The sequence below is a fragment of the Artibeus jamaicensis genome, unplaced genomic scaffold (assembly GCF_021234435.1).
Source record: "Artibeus jamaicensis isolate MK-2021 breed Jamaican fruit bat unplaced genomic scaffold, CSHL_Jam_final contig_426, whole genome shotgun sequence".
Taxonomy (NCBI): domain Eukaryota; kingdom Metazoa; phylum Chordata; class Mammalia; order Chiroptera; family Phyllostomidae; genus Artibeus; species Artibeus jamaicensis.
In genome coordinates, this window is record NW_026521826.1 from 10,371,736 (window position 1) to 10,394,047 (window position 22,312).

At 41.3% G+C, this 22,312-nt stretch overlaps 1 protein-coding gene and 1 non-coding gene across 9 annotated transcripts in view; one reads left to right on the forward strand and one right to left on the reverse strand.

Annotated features, from left to right (window-relative positions):
- The first annotated feature begins 1,864 nt into the window (after nt 1-1,864).
- On the forward strand, nt 1,865-1,971 carry LOC119048027 (U6 spliceosomal RNA). The gene has a single exon (XR_005082244.2). It is a non-coding gene; the product is annotated as a U6 spliceosomal RNA (small nuclear RNA).
- Nucleotides 1,972-12,825: 10,854 nt separating this feature from the next.
- Nucleotides 12,826-22,312, reverse strand: part of FBH1 (F-box DNA helicase 1) — a 43,594-nt gene continuing 34,107 nt past the window's right edge. For all 8 annotated transcript variants that reach the window (XM_037143560.2, XM_037143558.2, XM_037143555.2 and 5 more), the window contains 3 exons: nt 20,814-20,920; nt 14,205-14,336; nt 12,826-13,413 (listed from right to left, as the gene is read on the reverse strand). In XM_037143560.2, the coding sequence (XP_036999455.2) occupies nt 13,243-13,413; nt 14,205-14,336; nt 20,814-20,920 (410 nt within the window). In that variant the 3' untranslated portion in view covers nt 12,826-13,242. The remainder of the gene's footprint in view (nt 13,414-14,204; nt 14,337-20,813; nt 20,921-22,312) is intronic.

The following is a 22,312-nucleotide window of genomic DNA, read 5'->3' on the forward strand; positions in this document are numbered from 1 at the left end:
TATCTCTGGTAGGGAATGCTGTCTCAGTTTCCTCCCCCTGCCCCCAAAGCATGCTCAGAAGTCAATGACAGATAAGACTCCTCACAGAGAGGGGGCAACTTAAACCAGACTCGATCACTTGGGAGGCCATTATGGAAGGACTCAGGGGGCTGCAACAAAGAGGGGACAATGGATCCCCCCCCCCCCCCCCCCCCCGCTATTCTGACAAAGCCTGAGTCCCCATGTCCTGTGGGAGAAGCGCTTCCTGGCTCTAATCCACTTAAGCCTGAAAAGCTGGTGGGGAGGGGTGTAGCTCCTTGCCTTGCTAGAGCAGATCTGGGAAAATCTGGCATTAGAAAGAATTCCTAAAAAATCCTGTGAAATCTGCTTTGCTAGGAGTGTTTTCATTCATATGATAAGGGTCCAAGCAGGAAATGAGTATGTCTCCCAGAATTTCTGCAAACGCCCTTTCCTGACAGACACTGACTCAGACTAAGACCTCAGATTTCTTTGAAATGTCATCTACTATTTGATTCTTGCCCTGTATTCCTGTGTATTACAACCCAATAAAAGCCCCTGGAGAAATGGGCTCCTGGCCTTTCTCCTCTGAGAGATTGGCCACCTCTCCTCCCCAAGCAGATCATGTCTTGGTAGTGTTTACTTTCATCCGTGGTGGACAGGGGGCCTTGAGGGCAAAGTCACCCCCACATCTGGGATGGCACTTGAATTTTAACCCAAGCTCTACTCTATGTGCCAGGGCACAGCTCTCTGGGCCCAGTCACTGTACAGACTGTTCCATCACCTGCTCATCCAAGTTTGCTGTGATGACTAAATGAAACAATATACACAAATTCCTCAGTGTGTCTACCATGTAGGAGGCACTTAATAAAAGCTAACTTAATTTCCTAAATGAGACCTATTTGTATACTGGACAATCTGGTGTGGGTGGCTGCCCATTCCTCTTCTTCCTTCTCTAGTGAGTCCCAACATTTTGCATACTTACCCTTTTCCACACAGTCATGTACATCATAGGAAGCTGACCTCATCTCAAGCTTAAGGAAAGGAAACACTCATTATTTTAAACAATGCTGTTTGTTAGCGATTGGCTTAGGAATGGGCAAGTGACCTGCTTCTGACCACTGAGATGTGAGGTCAGCTAGGGAGGCTTCTTGGAAAGGTTGTCTTGCTCCTAAGGGACACAGAAGACAGGCTTTGTTCCCTCTGACACTGCTCTACCTGGAACTGCCAGAACTGCTGCAAACAGCCTGTTGCAGAGAAGCCAGCCTGGGGCAGGGAGAGGCAAAACAACCTGGCTTCCTAACAACAGTGCTGAACAGCTGATGTCACCTCTTCAATGCCTGTCAAGAGTTTTTGTTTGGGATCACTCATAGTCCCAAATGTCCTGATACTGAATTAGTAATTCTAAGTGGAGGTATTATAACGGACCCTGAAATGAGAAACTGCTGAGCAGAGGAGGTGGGACAGTGGCTAATAAGGTGCTTACTAGTTCAGGTTAGGAAGCCAGTGTCCCTTTGTTATGTAGTTCTGAAACAACTGATTAAAATGTTACCTGTTTCACCCTGGGTACAGATTAGGAAAATGTAATATTAGTAAAATGATTCGTTAAAAAAAATCCAGAACCATTGAATTAGACACTTAAAAAGGGGGGTTGGGGGAATCTCAGGGTGTTCATGCTGTGTTGGCTATTTCCTCGGGTCTTCAGTAAGGTCCTTTAAAAGATGAGTCTGGGACCCTGGCAGGTAGCTCAGTTGGTTAGAGCATCATCTTCCAATACACCAAGATTGTGGGTTCAACCTCCAGGTCAGGGCACATAAAGAAGCAACCAATAAATGCACAAATAAATGGAACAACAAATTGAGGCCTTGTGCTCAATTTGGCAGCACATATACTAAAACTGGAATGATACAGAGAAGATTAGCATGGTCCCTGTGTAAGGATGACATGCAAATTCATTGAGTTTTCCATATTTTAAGGGAACCAACTGTAGGGGAAAATATATTGCCAATGATATCTCAGACGAGGGTTTTATCTCCAAAATATAAAAAGAACTCACATGACTCCACTCCAGGAAAACAAATAAGCCAATTAAAAATTGGACAAAAGACTTGAACAGACACTTCTCAAAAGAGGACATACAGAGGGCCCAGAGACATATGAAAGGATGCTCAGCATCACTAGCCATCAGAGAGATGCAAATTAAAACCACAATGAGATACCACTTCACACCAGTCAGAATGGCCAACATAAACAAATCAACAAACAAATGTTAGAGAGGATGTGGAGAAAAGGGAACTCCAGTGCATTGTTGGTGGGAATGCAGACTGGTGTAGCCACTGTGGAAAACAGTATGGAATTTCCTCAGAAAGACTTCTGGCCAAGATGGAGGCATAGGTGGAAATACTGTACCTCCTCGCACAACCTAATTTAAGGACAACAAAGATTTAGAAATAAAACCAAAACCAAAATAGACAGAAAATTGAACTGTACCGAAGTCCAACAACAACGAACCATTCATCCAGACCAGTAAGAGGAGTGAAGTCGGTGGCCAGCAGAGAGGGGTCCCACAGGAAAAGGCAGTGGTTAGTGCACCTTGGCAGATGCAGGGATGAAAATCCAGTAAGGCTCGCAAGGCGGCTGGCTGACCATGGACACACATTCGCATGCAGATAAACCAGGCAGGTTTAAAAATGGTCAGTGAGACAGATCGTGCAACCCGGGGCCCCAGAGACAAAAATTAAAGCCTAAAAGCATTGATTAGAAAAACTTTCGGAGGTTGAGGTGCCAAGAGAAGCTCCCAGCCTCACAGGAGAGTTCATTGGAGAAACCCACAGGGTCCTAGAACCAGCACCAGAGGGGCCCAATTCACTTGTGGAAAGTGGCAGAGTAGATCAAGATTTGAGAGAGAGAGTAACAAGCGCCACTGCTCCTTCTAACCCTACCCCCACACACAGTGTCACAACCCAGCCACTGAGTTGCCGCACCCTGGTGAACACCTAGGCTGTGCCCCTTATACGTAACAGGTGCCAACAGACTAAAACATTATGGCTCAAGCAGAAGAACAGCTCAAAGCCCCAGAGCCAATACTTCTAAGTGACCAAGAAATAGCTAACCGATCAGATGTACAGTTCAAAACACTGGTGATCAGGATGCTCACAGAACTGGTTGATTTTAGTCACAAATTAGATGAAAAAATGAAGGCTACGCTAAATGAAATGAAGCAAAATGCACAGGGAACCAATAATGATGGAAAGAAAACTGGGACTAAAATCAATGGAGTAGACCAGAAGGAAGAAAGAAACAACCATACAGGAAAAAATGAAGAAACAAGAATTCAAAAAATGAGGAGAGGCTTAGGAACCTCCAGGACATCTTTCAATGTTCCAACATCCAAATTATAGGGGTACCAGAAGGGGAAGAGGAACAGCAACAAGTGGAAAGCTTATTTGAACAAATAATGAAGAACTTCCCCAATCTGGAAAAGGCAATAGACTTCCAGGAAGTCCAGGAAGCTCAGAGAGTCCCAAAGAAGTTGGACCCAAGAAGGAACACACCAAGGCACATCATAATTACATTAACCAAGATGAAAATGAAGGAGAGAATTCTAGAAGCAGCAAGAGCTAAGGGGACAGTCACCTACAAAGGAGTTCCCATCAGACTGTCAGCTGATTTCTCAGAAGAGACCTTACAGGCAAGAAGGGGCTGGAAAGAAGTATTTCAAGTCATGAAATCCAAAGACCTACATCCAAGATTGCTCCATCCAAGCAAAGCTGTCATTTATAATGGAAGGACAAATAAAGCACTTCTCAGATAAGGCCAAGTTCAAGGAGTTCATCATCACCAAGCCCTTATTATATGAAATGTTAAAGGGACTTATCTAACAAAAAGAAGATAAAAAAGATGAACAGTGAAAGGACAGCAAACTCACAGTTATTAACAACCACACCTAAAACAAAAGCAAACTAAGAGGACAGCTAGATCAGAAGCAGAACCATAGAAATGAAGATCACACAGAGGGTTAGCAACAGTGGAGTGGGAGGACGAGAAGTGGGGAGAAGGTATAGAGAATAAGAAGCATAGACAGTAGGTAGAAAATAGACAGGGGGAGGGCAAGAATAGTATGGGAAATGTAGAAGCTAAAGAACTTGTGACACATGGACATGAACTGAATTGGGGGAATGTGGGAGGGAGGGGGTGTGCAGGGTGGAGGGGAATGAAGTGGGGGAAATGAGACAACTGTAAGGGCATAATCAATAGAATATATATATTTTTTAAAAAGATAAAACCCAAAAAATTTTTTTCTCAAAAAACTAAAAATGGAACTTCCTTGACCCAGCAATTCTACTACTAGGATTATACCCTAAGAGCCCTGAAACACAAATCCAAAAGAACCTATGCACCCCAATCTTCATAGCAGCACAATTTACAAGAGCCAAGTGTTGGAAGCAACACCTAGGTGCTCATCAGTAAATGGACCAAAAAACCGTGGTACATTTATGAAGCAGAAAGAAAGAAGGAGCTCCTACCCTTTGCAACAGCATGGCTGGAACTGGAAAGCATTATGCTAAGCAAAATAAGTGAAGCAGTGAAAGAAAAATACCATATGATCTCACCTTTAACAGGAACTTAATGAGCAAAACAAACAAACAAGGAAAATATAACCACCAAAGACACTGAAATAGAGAACAGGCTGACAGTGACCAGACGGGAGAGGGGAGGAAATTTCAGGGGAAAAGAGAAAGGGTTTACAGAAAAAAGTATAAAGGACACATGGACTAAAACTGGGATGGGGTAGAGATGGGAAGGAGGTGGGGAGGGCTGGTGGGGGTGGGCTGGAATGGGAGTAAAAGACAAAACTGTACTCGAACAACAATTAAAATGTTTAAAAAAGGTAAATAAATAAATAAATATTTAAAAAAAGAACAAAATGACAGTAAGCAGAGGGGGAGAAGGAAATAACAGGTGAAAGAAGGGAAAGGTGCGTCAATGAACATGTAGAAAGGACTCATGGACAAAGCCAAAGGGGAATAGGATTGAGGGTGAGAGGTGGGGGTGGGTGGGGCAGGGGAAAGTGATAGTGGAAAAATGGAGATAACTGTACTGGAACATTAATTAAAAAATGATAAAAAAAGAAAAAAAATTGTGGACTTCCAGCCAAGATGGAGGCGTAGGTAGATATACTTTACCTCCTCACACAACCGAAAGAATGACAATGACAAATTTAAAAACAAAAAATAACCAGAATGGCCAGAAAATTGAACTGTATGGAAGTCAGACAACCAAGTAGTTAAAGAAGACACATTCATCCAGACTGGTAGGAGGGTTAGAGATGGGCAGCTGGAGTGGAGAAGACTCGAGGCAAGGTAGCAGATGGAGGACTGGGTGAGGCGGTGGCTTGCAGAGCAGGTGGTCCTACATTGGTGTGTGGATAAACTAGGAGGAACAACTGGGGAGTGAGACAGACCACACGACCTAGGGTTCCAGTACAGGGAAATAAAGCTCCCAAACCTCTGACTGAAAAAATCTGTGGGGGTTGAGATGGTAGAAGAAATTCCCAGCCTCACAGGAGAGTTCATTGGAGAGACCCACAGGGTCCTAGAATGTACACAAACCCATCAACCTGGTAATCAGCACCAGAATGGCCCAATTTGCTTGTGGAAAGTGGGGAAAGTAACTGAAATCCAGCAGAGAGTGGAGGAAGCAGTACTGTTCCCTCTCTGTCCCTTCCCCCACATACAGCATCACAACACAGCAACGTGAGTTGCCTTGCCCTAGTGAACACCTAAGGCTCCACCCCTTACTACAAAACAGGTGCATGGAGACAAAGAAACATGGCCCAAATGAAAGAACAGATCAAAGCCCTAGAAAAAATACAACTAAGAGATGAAGAGATAGCGAATCTATCAGATGCAGAATTCAAAACACTGGTCATCAGGATGCTCACAGAAATGGTTGAGTATGGTCATAACATAGAGGAAAAAGCAAAGGCTATGAAAAGTGAAATAAAGAGAACCAATAGTGAATGGAAGAAAACTGGGACTCAGATCAATAGTTTGGACCAGAAGGAAGAAATAAACATTCAACCAGAACAGAATGAATAAACAAGAATTAAAAAAAAAATGAGGAGGGCTTAGGGACCTCCAGGACTACTTTAAATATTCCAACATCTGAAGCACAGGGATGCCACAAGAAGAAAAGGAAGAGCAAGAAGTTAAAAACATAATGAAGAAAAACTTCCCCAATCTGGCGAAGAAAATACACTTGCAGGAAGTCCAGAAAGCCTGGAGAGTCCCAAAGAAATTGGATCCAAGGAAGCACTTACCAAGGAGCATCATAATTCCATTACCCAAGATTAAAGATAAGGAATCTCAAAAGCATCAAGTGAAAAGAAGACAGTTCCTACAAAAGAGTTCCCATAAGACTGATTTCTCAGAAAAAAACCTTACAGGCAAAAGGGGGCTGGAAAAAAGTATTCCAAGTCATGAAATCCAAAGACCTACATCCAAGATTATTCTAGGTAGCAAAGTTATCATTTAGAATGGGAGTGCAGATGAAGTGCTTCCCAGATAAGGTCAAGTTAAAGGAGTTCATCATCACCAAGCCTTTAGTATATGAAATGTTAAAGGGACTTATCTAAGAAAAAGAAGATCAAATCTATGAACAGTAAAATGACAACAAACTCATAACTCTCAATAACTGAACCTAGAAGCAATAAAAAACAAACTAAGCAAACAACTAGAACAGGAACAGATTCACAGAAATGGAGATCACATGGATGGTTATCAGTGAGGGTGGGGAGAATGAGGGAAAGGGTACAGGGCATAAAAAGTATAAATGGTAGGTACAAAATAGACAGGGGGAGGTTAAGAAGAGTATAGGAAATGTAGAAGTCAAAGAACTTATATGTATGACCCATGGACATGAACTAAGGTGGGGGGATGCTTGTGGGAGGGAGTACTGCAGAGCAGAAGGGAATAAAGGCGAAGGAATGGGACAACTGTAATAGCATAATCAATAAAATATACTTAAAAAAAGATGTTTGGCAATCCTTGGTTTAATACTCTGACTTAAGAGTGAGGCACTAAAACCGTATTTGAAACTGAACACTTGGGTAGTTTTAAGATTGTAGGCTCTTTCCTTGGGTAATATGGTTGGCCACTTTCCTTAGGAAACTTTAATGTCATTGTTAGTTCTTCTGCCAAAGCTGGTAATATTCCCTACAGAAGGAAATGTCAGTCTCCCACCTAGAGTCTGTGTGCATGTGTATACACATGTATATATATGCATACATGTTTTTGTGTGTAGAAAATTCATGTTAATGCTAACTCCCAAGGGGATATTAGAAGGTGGGTCCTCTGGGAAGTGATTAGGTCATGAGGATGTAGTACCATGAATGTGATTAGTGCCCTTATAAAAGAGATCCCACAGAGCTTCCTTATCCCTTCTGCCATGAGAGGACACAGCTAGAAGCTGTCTGTCTATGGAGCAGGAAGCAAGCTGTTACCAGACACCAAATCTACTGGCACCTTGAACTTAGACTTCCTGCCTCCAGAATGGTGAGAAATACATGTCTGTTGTTTATAAGTTGCCAAGTCTGTGGTGTTCTGTTATAGCAGCCTAAGTTAATATAGCCCCTGTCCGTAGCTGTGTCTAGTGTCTTACATAAGATATTCCTCTATTTTTATCCTCTTCAGAGATTAAACCTCCAGTCTTCTACCAGTGTTGAGGAGGAGAAGTTGCCCTGATACACAGAATAGGGCGGAAAATCAGAGGATTTAAATAAACTTTCTTCCAATGTTCTTGGTTTTTTTTTTTTTGTTTGTTTGTTTTTTGCTCTACCTTTACACCCTGCTTCCAGAAGAACCTAGTGCCATCAATTTCCATATCTTTTCAGAGTTCTTGGGCTGAAAAGAACTTTGGTTGCTTTCCAACTTCCAAAATTTTTAGGACTGTCATCTTTTCTTTCTTTGCCCTTATAGATTTAGGCCTTACAAAAAATCCTTTTATTGTCATTTTAGTATGTTTCCAGGAAGCAACCAAAGTAAATACAGATGTTTAGTCCATCAGATTACCTGACGTCCTCCACTCACATTTTAGCCCACTGCTGTCTGGCTTCTAGCCTCACTGAAACTGACCATGCTAATGTTGCCACAACTCTGAGTGTCAGCTAAAATAACACCTGTCCATCTTTATTTTCCTTAGTCTCTACAGCACGGGATGCTGAAGACCCTTTTGCTTAACCTTTTCATCTTTCAAATTTGGTAGCATGTCTATCTTTTGGAATCAATTACCACTTTCTTCACAAAATCCTCTTTCCTTTTTAATCCTGAACCTGATGTCTTTCATGTTTGCTTCTTAGATCTCTGCTCTTTTCAATCTTGATACTATGCAGGGAAAAGTTCATCAAGTCCCTTAAACTGCCCTGGCTTTGAAGCTCAGTTGTTGAGAGCATCATCCCAGTACACCAAGGTTGTGGGTTTGACCTCCAGTCAGAGTACACACCAGTGAATGTATGAGTAAGTAGAAAAACAAATCAATCAATCAATCTCTCTCTCTCTGAGTCAATACATTTGCAAAAAAAAATTAAGATCTTTAAACTGAATTACCTTTTTAGTACATAACTACCACTTATGTACTGAAAACCCTAATACCTCTATTTCCATCCCAAAGCAATCTGCTGAAGTATAGACCTATTTCCCCAATAACCCTCAGGACAATTCTACTTGGCTTTCTCAAAAGCACCCCAAACTCAACATGTCAAAAACAAGATCTATCACTGTTTTTACACAAACATACTACATCTCCCATTTTCTGTTTGAATGAAAGTACTCTCAACTACCCTGTAGAACAAGCCAGGAAATTGAAGGTTCTATTGAGATCCCTCTCAGTGACTCACATCTCCATGTATGCACTCTCTGAGTCTCACTGAGGCTACCTACCACTTAACCTCAAAGCAGAAGTTCTCCAGCCCTGACCAGTGTGGCTCCATTGGTTGCAGTTCGCCCCATGCATGCCTAGGTTGCATGTTTGGTCCCTGTTTGGGGCATGTATGAGGGGCAGCCAATAGATGTTTCTCTCTTACATCAATGATTTCTTCCCCCTCTTTCTCCCTTCCTCTCTCTAAGAAATAAAATCTTTTTTTAAAAAGTGGAAGTTTCCAAAATCACTTATAGGGCTTGTTAAATACCAATTGCTGGGTCTCAGTCTCAGTTTCTGGGGTGAGGACCGCGAACTCTGCTGCTCACCGGGGGACTATGCTTTCAGAATCACTAACTTACGTATCCAACCCCTCCTCACCAGACCCACTTCAAATGCTTTGGTCCAGCCCATCAGCTGTCATTTCTTGCTGGGATTACAACTCTTAGCCTCTTATTTACCTGGTCTTCATAAAATATCCTCCAATCTGCAACTAGAATATTCTTCCTTATAAAAAAATTACATCTTAAAATTTTTCAATGATTCCTCATAATTTTTCAGAACACCACTCAAAATCCTTGGCCTAGTGTTCAAGGCCTTTTATTACCTGGCCCTCTCATTAGCCTGCGACTACTGAAGAAGGTACTCCCTGGCCACATATGCATCTAATTTACTCAAGCTTTTTCTACAGTTTCATACCTTTAGTGACTGAAGTTTCAGTTGCTGGTATTCTGTGATATTTTAAAAGATCCATATACCAATATTTTAGGTTCACCTAATACCATCACCTCATTATTTAAAAAAATTTTTAATCTGAAATATGTCTTGAGAATAATTATGTGAAAGGACAAACTAATATATAGTCTACAATACACTATGGTATTTTAATACTTCTCTTGTATGAATAGTTTTTATTTTATACAAATACCTTCTAAATAAATGGAATATGACAAAACATTTATTTTCATATGGGTAACTGCATCAGAATGTCTATGTACATGATAAAAATCAAACATAAAGACAAATAAAAATGCTTTCTCTGAAACAATAAACTAGAACTTACTATCAATATCTTGCAGATTTTTAAATTAAAAAAGATCTCCTTTAAGTTATCAAATAAAAGGAATTATTCAAATATTATTGAACCAAAGAAAAATATTGGGAATTGTTGTAGACCGCTCTGCCTGGTTCTAGGAATTGTATCTCAACTCCCTGTGGCTAAGGGTGAGGGAAGACCTTTGGAATTCAAGCTGCAGGAGACAAAGCCTGTCTCTGGTAGCAAATGCTGCCTCAGTTCCTCTCCCTGCCCCCAAAGCTTGGTCAGAAGTCAATGACAGGTAAGACCCCTCACAGCAGGGGGGCAACCTCAGCCAGACTCGATCACTTGGGAGGCCTTCATGGAAGGACTTGGGGGGCTGCAACAAAGAGCAATGGACTCTTGCCCCCCGGCTTTGACATAGCCCGAGTCCCCATGTCCTCTGGGAGAAGTCCTTCCTGGCTCTAATCCCCTTAAGCCTGAATACCTGTTGGGGAGGGGTGCAGCTCCTTGCCTTGCTAGAGTGTGTCCTGGGGAAAAATCTGGTATCACAAAAACCTCCTGATAAACCTGTGAAATCTGCTCTGCTAAGAGTGCTTTCATTCATATGTTAAGGATTTGAGCAAGAAACCCTAAAACTCTGTTCCTGACAGACTCTGACTCATACTAAGCTCTCAGATTTCTTTGAAATATTATCTACTGTTTGATCCTTGCCACCCTGTATTCCTGTGTATTACAAACCCATAAAAGCCCCTAGAGGAGTGGGCTCAACACCCTTTTCCCCTGAAAAACTGGCCACTGCTCACGGCCTTTTTCCTCTGGGAAAATGGCCACTTCTCCCCAAGCAGATCACATCATGTCTCAGTCATGTTTACTCTCACCTGTGGCTGGCAGCTGGGGGGACTTGTGAGGAAAGTCGCCCCCACAGGGAACTAGCTTATAATTATTTTCCCTCTCTCAATCACTGTGGTTTAAAAAAAAAATTCTACAGAAAATCTTGCACAAAAATACAGGGGTGGACAAAAGTAGGTTTATAGTTATGAGTCAAAACAGTTAATAAAGCTACTATAATAATCATAACTTTCATGTCTTTTTCCATATGAACTGTAAACCTACTTTTGCCCATCTCTGTATATTCACAACTTCATGAAATCGTGGGAGCCTCTTATTTTAAAGACTGTAGTTTTTAAAAGATCTAACATATTTTCATTTTTATGTAGTTAAAAGTTTATTTTTGATGTTTTTATTCTCTAATTACTTATATTTAAATGATAGTAGGCATTTAACATTTACTTTAAAAATTCATATTTTACTAGGTATTTAAAAATGTTTTTCTATTTGAAACACACCAAATATTTAGTTGTACCGACTTTTTAAAAATTCTTTAAAAATGAAATACCAGTACTAATTCCTAGATTCTGTTACTTTTCAAAATAAGTACCAAAATACTAGTACTGACTGACATTTTGTTCTTATAGGGCTATTACCACACACATCCTTTGTGCCCTCCATGTTGCTCCTTCTTCCCAGAATATTCTTCCATTCTTTAATGGCTATTATTTAACAAGCTGCGGCACCACCTGCTTTGGGGCAGCCTTTGGCCCTGGACTCCCATCCCCAGAGCACTTAATGCAACCCTCTCCAAACACTTTCAGCTTGAACTGCAATTACACTGACTGCAACCTCCTTAAGTCAGGGACCACGTTTTGATTCCATACCCACTCACATGGCTCCTGCCACACCACAGGTGATCGGTGAGGTTTCAGAGTTAATGAGTTGTCTTCCAATAAATATTAGTTGCTTCCTCTCTGGTTGGCCAAACTAGATTTCCACAAAATGCGTTAATGAGCCATCCCTTGCCATCTTTCCTCCAAACCACTCTTCTGAATGACACTGAATACTGTGACCAATCTAAATTCAAATAACTTCCTTTCACCTACTCTTTTATTCCAAATTATCCATAAGCATCAAATGAAGCTAGGCCAGGAATATCAGCCAAGTAGATGAAGCCTCTTCCTCATTAAATTTATCTTCAGGTCCAATTCTGTGAATTTTCCTCAATATGCAAACATTGACTTGGTCCTCACCCTTGCCAAGCACCCTTGGCCCAATCCAACAGCATCCTTGCTGTACTCACTGACCACTCTCTAAGCTCCACTAGAGCCCTGAGGTAGGAGAGGTCAAAGGGAGGCCGCAACAACGGAAGCTCTGAGGTTGCTCTCGCGCGCCACTCACCTGGCTCAGACACCAGACGTGGTAAACTCTTTGGGCAAGGGCGTGCCAACCCCCTCACCTGCCATCTACATCCCTGAAGTGATATATGGCAAAAATGGAAACATACCAGATCTGTGCACATCTAAGCAATGTGAATTTTCCACTGGTTTCCATCACAGTAGCTTTATTAAAACCACCCCACGTCCCCAGGCAGCCATCCAGGCACTGACTGTCCATCTCCGCCTGTTCCTGTTCCTTCATCCCCAAGCCCTCGGCTGGCTAACTCCACTGCCTCCTGAAGTTTCTTTTTCTTTTGGTTCCAAATTACTAGATAACAGTAAGCTATTTTCTGGTGCTGCTCAGTAATGCCTGCATTTTATTTATTTATTTTTCTCTTTACCTTTGACCCCTTTCACTCACTCCCTCTCAGGTATTTCTGATCTTTAGTTCTACCTCTGGAAACACAAGAAGTCTTGCTATTGTCACTTTGTGGTCTTGTTCTGTATGATATTGCCTCCCCGTTTAGACCGTGAACCCCATGACGACAAAAGCGCGCATTATGTCATACGAGTGTGAGTCTCCTCAGCATGTAAATCTCATTTTTGAAGCAGCAATTGTCAGCCTGGATATTAAGTGTCATATTCTGTTTGGTGTGTTGTGTGAATAGTGACCGAGCTGTTAGAAACTGTGAGTGGAGAAAAAACTGGAGAAAGTTCAAAACAGTGGGGCTGAAAGCAGGTGTCGCACAGTGGTATGTCAGTTCTACAACGCTTGTTTAATTGAAACCTTGTAATAAAAGTTTAAATACATAAAATGTTGTATTCTTTTTTTTTTTTTTATCAAAAGAACTTCCCAACTGTCCCCAGCCTGTGTGCATGGAGGAGGGGCAGTGGAAGCCGGCAACGTCTAAGGAATGGAGAAATGGCAGGTCCAACTCTGGTTGGCTTCATCTTCCTCAAAAATGCTCTGTGAGTGAATTCAGAGTCTCAGGTGAATGAGAACCCCACCTACTGGCTTTCTTCAAGTAACTGAAGTCTACACAAGGCAATCTGTACCATGGAGAATGCTCCTCCTGGCTTTCAGAAGACAAGGAAAAGCAGAGCTTCATGCCTGGGCAGCACTATGTTCTCGATGGTGCGTTCCATGGAGTGCACCTGTTCGGGGGAGGCAGTCAAGAAGGCCAAAGGCCCGATGCGCTGTTCTGCACAGGAGTGGCAGAGGTGGCCGCCCTTGTTTTCCTTCCTGTTGCTCTGTAGTGAGGGATAAGGAAAAGAGGGAAAAGGAACAATCAGAAAACAAGGATTTTCCACTGAGAAGTGCTGAATTGTTTTTCCACCAAGAAGTGCTGTCCCACTGCCAAGGAACCTTGTGTTATGATTCTGATATTTTCAGACTTGTGCAAACCTCTTAGGTAATACAGTCATACCTTGGTACTTATTGGCTTCAGAACTCACTAAACCCTGTACTCATTGCATTTTGACAAGAAAAAAATGTTTCAGCACTCGGCACTTGCTCGAGACTCATATCACTTGCTAGAACTTGGATGAGTCACGATCCTACCCCACAAGAGAATATGCTTCATCACCTGTCACTCGCTCAGTACTACTTGTCAGTTTCAGCTCTCGTCACGAGTTCTGGGACAAATTAATGATGAGCACTAAGGCACTACTGTACTTCCCACTGCACAGTCAACTAGGATGGGCTCAACTCTATCAAATTCCCTTACAGAAGAAAACAGAATTATTAAGGCAGGGACAAAGGGACAAGAACAAGTTCACCAGGTAAGTACTTCTCCTCAAAGTGTCAGTCACAACCCAACCTCTCAGCCTGTGCTACCCATACTGATTATGTTATCATCATCTCTGACACAGAGGTAGATCTGGCATCTCTTGTGCCTTATATATAAAAAGCCCTCGAGAAGGATTATATCAATTTCTCTTTTATCTCCCTCACCCACGGCCCAGATAGCACACATGCAATAAAACACAAATGACTGGATTAAAGTCTACAGAAAACCAGAGCTGCATCCAAGACCACGTACATAAGTGATGGGGAGCTTCTTCATGGTGAGCACAGTGTCCACTGGGATAGTGTTGTTGCACTGCCCCACACAGCAGCGAACCACTCCTGTTTTTAAAACGTTACTCGTCAGCTCTGCTTGCAAGAAGTACTCCTGGAAAGAAAAGAGTGAGAAAGGGAACAATAGCAATACCTATGCTACTTTCTACTTGGAAACTCTTAATAGCTAAGGAGCCGGAAACACTCCAACTCCCAAAATCTTGCTGTTAGATCCGAAACTGCCTTATGGCTTCCTTCCTCGACTGTAAGGTCCATGAGATCACAAAGCATCTTACTTGTTTTGTTACGGAAACCTCCTAGCACCAACTACAGTGAGAACAGGGTTCTATAAATTAATATTTGTCAACTGAATGAATAGGTAAATCAACTAATCAAGTCACCCACATTCTTTAGTGACATCTTGGGTACCCAATACTTTCACAGGTATGAAGACCAGTAACTGTTGGGAAACACCATCACTCAAAGAACTGCAAAGGGCACATATCAAATCATGTCACGCACTGGCAGATGGACCACTGCCAACTGTTGCAAACACAATCACAGGAGAAAAGCTTCGCTGGAACCCCTGGCCTTCAGGAATCCAAAGGCACATGACACCACCACATATACCTCCCTCCTTAAACCATGCCAGGCTGTTTTGTTTTTAAATGCCTTGCTTCCCTGCTAGCAGTCAGGTCCTTTGTTTATAAAGCACTGTACATATAATCTTCACCAATGATTTCTTGTCCTCATCCCCATTGCATATATGAGGGCATGAGAGCCAAGAAATGAAGTCACTTGTACAAAAGATCACAGAGCTAGACTGTGGCAGATGTGAGTGAGGCTCCAGCCTGGGAGTGCCTAAGTCCAGAGCCTGTGCTTTTAATCACCAAGCAACAGAGAGTCTCTTTGTCTCTCTTATCATCTCCAGATACAAAGCTAAATTGACTCGACAGGACTTCTATTGTGTAGAAAGTGCTCAGAATTACTGCTGAATAAATGAGCACACATGCATTGCTGAAATGATGACCACACAGCTCTTCTGAAAATGCCAGTTCTCCCCTCTATACCTCACTGCGGGGACTCAGTGTCTCAAAGACAACTAACCACCTTTGAGTGTCCCCTCTGCTTTTTCCAATTGATTGTAGAGCAGTTATTTCACCAGTTTCATGTGACCCTTCAGCTCCCTCCTCAGAGGTGTAGTCAACAGAAGTACAGAGTGATAAGCAGCTCACCCACAGTCACGAAGTGTCCATCTGGAAGAACTGGGATGTGAACAGAGGCAGCCTGATCTGAGGCCTGATTATGTTCAGCCTCAGAACTTGAGGGGATGCTGCTTTCATCCATTCAACAAACACCGAGCACCAACCATGTGCCAGGCACTATTGTAGGGAAATGCCTGTGAGATTTGGATTAAGAATCTAAGATGCTAGGAGACTAAGGAGCTATTTTTGAGCAACTAGCATAACTCCATGTCACTTTCCAATTCAATAGTGTAGTGATTCCCTTCACTTCCTCAAAACCTAAAATAAACAAAGGAATAAATAGGTTCCCAGTGATTAGCTAGATTTTCTAAGAGTGTCAGAGAAAAAGTAGGTTGGCTGCCCTACTCTTGGTTATAGGGGAGACCAAATGATTTATCACTCTATGTAGTGGGAAACAATGGCTCACTTTTGTTCTAAAACCTCACTATGTTTGACTATACTGTTCGCAACATGCTTTCATACTCTCTAAATTATTAACCCTCCTCCCCTCCATCAGAGCCTTTGAGATTCCCTATAGCCTTCCTCTCTGGACAGAAGGTACACTTAGCCACTTCTGAAACAGGATGTCCCCACATTGATTCATAAGCTATGATAAAGAAAAAGCAGAAGTACTCATACCTCACCTAAGGTCTGAGACTTATAAACATCTGTTCACAAAATGGGCCATGTATCCAGGGGTTCCACGGAGCACCCCCAGGGCCAACAGATGTTTCCCAACCCCATCTCATAAGGGGCAAGTCTCTCTAGATTCCATACTCTTTATGAAGAACACTCATTGCCCTCCAAGAGTGTATGCAGCACCCAACTGATAAGTTTTCTGTTAGCTTTAAAAAGCCTATTTGACTCTTATACATAAATTGGTGGGACTCCAAGGTATACAATCTCCATGAAGGATTTGGCAATATCTAGAAAAATCACACAACTATTTACCTTTTGCCCAGAAATTTAGATTCTAGAAGTATGTTCCCCAAAATGCACAAGCAAGAATAGAAAATGACTATGCATTGTGGCACTATTATTAAAGCAAAAGATTAGAAAGAATCTAGTATCCGTTAGTGGGAAACTGCATAAATCATGATGTGTCGACATGGTGACTACTACTCAGCTGTACAAAGGAATGAGAAAGAGCTTCACAAACTGATAGTGATTTCCATGCACAGTTCTCGGTGACAAAGGAAGATACAGAGCATTATAAATAGAAGGACACCTTTTGTGAAAAAGGAGAATATACAGAAAAATATACATTTTTACCAAAAAAACTAAAGAATAGATCAAAAACTAATTTAAAAATAAACTGTTAATGACAGAGGGAGAGAAAATCTGAAGGGGACAGGGATGGAAAGAGACTTCTCTAATGTATCTGTTACAAAATTTTGATGTTGAAAACATAAATGTCCCACTCATTCAAAACAGATAATTAAGTCAAAAAGAAGCCAAGCAATTCCTATAGGGATTATAAACAAACAAATGTGTATCTAACTGTAATTAAATTGATCCTCAAACTACAGGGGAAAAAAGACTTATTTCAATTGCCTTCCGTATGATACTCTGCCCTGGCTGGTGTGGCTCAGTGGATTGAGTGCCAGCCTGTGAACTGAAAGGTCCCTGGTTTGATTCCCAGTCAGGGCACACGCCTGGATCACATTCCAGGTCCCCAGTTGGGGGCGCACAAAAGGCAACCAGTCGATGCTCCTCTCATACATTGATGTCTCTCTCCCTCCCTCCCTTCTTTCTAAAAATAAATAAACAAAAAAATTTTAAAAGAATGATATTCTGACTATACATCCTTAGTGGAATTTGGAGAAAGGGGGCTGTTAGGAAATTGTAAATTCCATTCAGCATTCAGTAATATTGCTATTATTTTTAAATATCTTCTTTCTATACAGTAGAATAGTATGAATAAGGAATTAATAAATACTGTTTGGAACCAAGATTTTCAGTGTAAGAGAAAAGCTTCAAGTGTAAAAGAAGTAAAAAATCCCTTAATGCTCATCCGACTTGGATTGTAGAACTGTAACCAGTAAGAGTTCTAATGTAAATGGCTTCCGGCTCTGACAACGCAGACGCAGTTGCAGCCTCACTGTGAAGATGAAAGGATGAAGACGGCATGTGCCCAACTGTTTTTCTTACTCATACTGTTGGTGGTACACACGTGGGAGGAAACTATGAGAAAAAGTGAAAAAAGTCCTCATGTAAAAGCTAGGACGGCAGCTACGCTCATGAGGGCCCGGTGGGGGTGCTGACTGTGCGGGGCTCCCTGGAGGGCAGCTGGGCAGATGGCAAATCCATCTCCTGACCTGGGTGAACAGTCAATCATCCTGACTGCAAAGTGCACATCTGTTTTCTACATTTGTGTTATACTGAGCCACAAAGAGTTTAAACAAAAAGTTGGAATTATCAGTACGAACTCTTGACATTTCTTTCCTTTCAAAAATATGGATTTCCAAGTTCTGTCTACTAAAAAGTTGAATGATCTTAGCATCGCTAAAAGGGAGATCACCTGATATCATTGTCTTCTAATGTGAGGCAATACAAAGCAAAACCCTTCTCTGACCCCCAAATAAAGGATTCCTGCCAGAAAAGTTAAGCCTGAATTTAATTAAGCCTCAACTTCCAGTTATAGGAAATCCAGGGTAGGTAATAGTAAAATAAGCTAAAAAACCACACTAGGAAGCAAATCTGGAATGTGAAACATTATGTAGGAAAACTAACTCAGTTTCTGCAAAAACTCAGAAGCATTAAAAAGGAGGAAGGGGGTCTTGACCACTCCATATTAAGAAACTTAAGAGACTGAACAACAAAATGTATGATTATGGATTGAACAGTAGAGCTACATGAAATTATTGTAAGTTTTATATGATGATAATGGCTCTTTGGCTATGAAAAAAGATGGCTCATTTTTTCAGAGATGCATACTCCAAATATATAGAGAGATAATTTGTATATAGTAATTTAACATATCATTTTTTCAACTTTTAAATGTCTTAAGTTCAAGAAAAATTCTATTTAACCTATGTTGTGAAATGATATTACTGCTCTACAATACCTCCATTAAAAGTTACCAAAATGAGCCCTGGTTTGTATGGCTCAGTGGATTGAGCACCAGCCTGCAAACCAAAGGGTCACTGGTTCCATTCCCAGTCAGGGAACATCCCTGGGTTGCAGGCTAGATTCCCAGTAGGGGGTATGAGAGAGGCAACCACATACTGGTTTCTTGCCCTCACTTCCTCCCTTTCCCTCTAAAAATAAATAAATAAAATGTAAAAAGTTACCAACATGACAATTTGGTTTTGTTACAGATCTAACCACTAATGTAACATTATTTTTATGAGAAAAGCATACTGCAGGTATACTCAAGATCAGTTTATATAAAAAGTTATGTGATAAGTATAAATTATTTGTACATAATAATTATTATTCTTCTGCACTCCCTAAAATTAGAAAAAGCCATACTTATCTCTAAAGCAGAGATCAGCAAACTACAACTTGGGGGCCAAATCCAGACCAGCAATACTTAGATACTGATTCACCTGTTGTAAATAAAGTTTTATTGGGACGCAGCCACACTCATTTATTAATGAATTCCTGTGGATGCTCTCTTACTACACCAACAGAGCTGAGTAGATGCAACAGAGACACTGTGACCTGCAAAGCCAAGCATATTTACTGTCCGGATCTTTACAGAAAAGTTCAGAGATCTGCTCTAACTCATCTCCAATGGTGACCCAGGTGCCAATGAGGATACAACCAAGGAAAGAGTCTTCAGTAGAAGCTCTGCCACGTGAGCTGCCACACAAGGTGAGATGTTACACAAGGTGAGGCCCAGGTGAAGCAAAACTAATTAGGAAAACATGCAGCTGATTTCAAATTCCAGCGGCCAAGTAGGCTTGATTCAAGAGAGGTATGGAAAAAATGTGAGAAGGAGGCTTGAAAGAACAAAGTTCAATAAAAATGCAAGGTAATCGGTCTTAGGCAAGATGCTTTTGCTGTTCTAACAGGTCATATAGAGTATTTACCTGCAAAGTTCTCCCTCTTAAGCTGATATTCTTCTCAAAATTCGAAGAGAAACTGTATTTGCTTACTTGTCTACTGTCTTTTCACCTACAATATAAGCTCTAAGAGGGCAGGGATTTCCCTTGCCCACCACTGTAGCTCCAGTGCCTAGAACTGTGCTTGGCACATATTAGGCACTCAATACATATTCAAGTCTGAAGGTCAGGATTCTATTCTACCACCACTTAACAAATTCAAGACTGTGAATACCATTTGTTAAAAATGATTACTGTCCCACACCTCCACCCAATCGAGAGGTTCAAAGCCACTGGTAGCAATGCTTAGATTCTACAGCTTCACGTACTCGCCAATCCTTGAGAGAACATGCAATATGGCACTTGGACTAAATCATCCTGCAGTACAAAATCTTACATGTTTTAGAAATAGGTAAGGATGAAGGAGAATTTTTAATAACTTCTATATTCAAGTTTTAGATCTCAGGCTTAAGTATCTATGGTTCAGGGAAAGATAGACTAAGCAGTAACTGTAAGCTCAAATTTCTGTTCTAATTTCCAACAGGGTTGTCAAGTTGGCTTATGCCCCAACCCATGGAAGGCAGAAAGGCGGTAGGAACGGGAGAGTGCGGGAGAAGGCTGGCTTGCCGGGGTAAAGGGTGAGTGCTGATACTTTTCTGCATCTCACTCAGGACAAGAGGCCAGGTGCAGGAATACTCCTTCTCCCTGGTAAGGACATGTTCTTTTGGGAGAAGTCTACTGGTGGCAACAGCAATTGCCAGTTCAAGAGAAACTAGGGAGTGAGAGGGAGAAAGTTCAAATGTAGAAAACATTCTTGCTAGGTTTTTTTCCCCTAGGAATGTTGAACACTAATTGAGTAAGGAAAAATTTAAAAATACATGAACATAGCTGATATTTTTTCAAAGAACTTAAACAAAAACCCTCGCCTGAGGATATGTTTACTAATTTTTAGAGAGGGGGCTGGGGCAGGGAGAGAGAAACATCGACTGGCTGCCTCCATACATGCCTTGACTGGGGATCGAACACACAACCTTTTGGTGTATGGGACAATGCCCCAACCAACTGAGCCTCCAAACCAGGGCTAAAAAAACTTTTGAAGCTGAATTAGGAAAGAATTTAGAAGAGAATCCACATTTCTGTTTCTTTAATTAGAATGTCTCCTGCACTAGCAATAAGCCTCTGTGCACTCGAGAAAGAGAAGCCCTTCTCTTCTAACCCAGGGTAGGTTGATCCCTTATTCAAACCCACTAAAATCCAAATATGGTAAATAAACTAATTTGCACTACCAGTTCCTCTTACCCCAGCCAAAGTCAAGATGTTCTCCAACGATTTGGTCATGATGAGCTGCTTCTTGGCACGAGTTACTGCAACATACAGTAAATTCCATTCATCCTCAGAAAATGACTCTAAAGATAAGGTAAAGGGGTGAAATGTATCAACTCAAAAGCCTGCTTGCAAAAATTTATGTTCTCATCTAAATGTTAACTACCCCTCATCCAGCCCTGCCAAAAAAAAAAAAGAAAAAAAAAACCCACTCAAGATTTTCTGGCTATATACACAAAATTTTCCTATAAACACCAACTCCAAACACAAACAAAAACCTAAAGACTAGTGGCACAAAATACTGAGTTTCAGTTAGTGCTACTACTGGCAAATCCTGGGAACTGGTTCACTGGTGAGTCAACACCTATGATGGCCCCAGTGTATATTTCCTGTTCATTCTCCCAGTTACCCTCACAACCCTGGGGGACTGACAGGGAAACTGAGGCTAAGGAGGGTAAAGCATTTAGACAAATAAGCCATGGCTAATCAAAAGTCCAGGAGTTTAACCCAAGTCTCTAAAACCCAAGTTCTTTCCTTTTCCTGACACTTTCTTACTTGGGCCAATGGGGAAATGCCTTATGTTGTTACAAGACAATCAGAGGAGAAAAACAAATTACAAATCTTTATTGCCTACCTTACACCTCGATTCTCTCATTTACAATACGTAGCACAAGGGTAAAAATTCAATAGAGCAGTTAATCTGTGAATGCACTAAAAGCCCTTGAACTGTATACTTTAAATCAACGGATGGAATGGTTGTGAATCATATCTCAAAGAGCTGTTCATATATAAATGTGTAATGATCGGCACAGGGGAAAAAAGGTAGTAGTATATTAAATAAACTTCTCTTCCCCAACATAAAGCAACTGATAACTCTCTATGGCCATTTTTCCCCACCCCACTTTAAGTTATGTTCAATACCATGTCTTTCTCTTGATTTTATGAATCTATTCATCAGTATAGGAGGTTTCAGCATTTCTATTTTAGCCCACCAATGTATGCTATGCCCCAAATTTTGAATCCACAGTTACCTGACAGGTTTTATTTGTTTGTTAGTAGGAAAACTTCAAATGATTTTATTCTAAAATTTAAAACTAAAGCAAAAGCACTTATGCTTACAGTTTAACAACTAGCCGTGAGCATAAATTTATACAAAAGCAGATAAATAATAGAGAGCTTTTATGATTTTATGACCGCTTTAATACAAAGGAAAGTTCGTTCAAGAAAAAAAACACCCTGGTGGGAAGGTAAGCTGTGCATTTGAAAGCTTCCCGAGTCTGATGGTTAAACCCAAAGTTGAAGAGCTGATGCCGTCTACACAGGGACACTAAACAGAAGTGCCCTAGAGGCAGCGCCAAGAGAGGCGGGCTCTGGAAGTACAGTTTGTAAAAAATGTAGTGTATGAATAACAAGTTTAAGACTGGGAGGTGCTTGTTTTTCTTCTAGGAGAATCCTTCCAAAAGGCTACATGACCC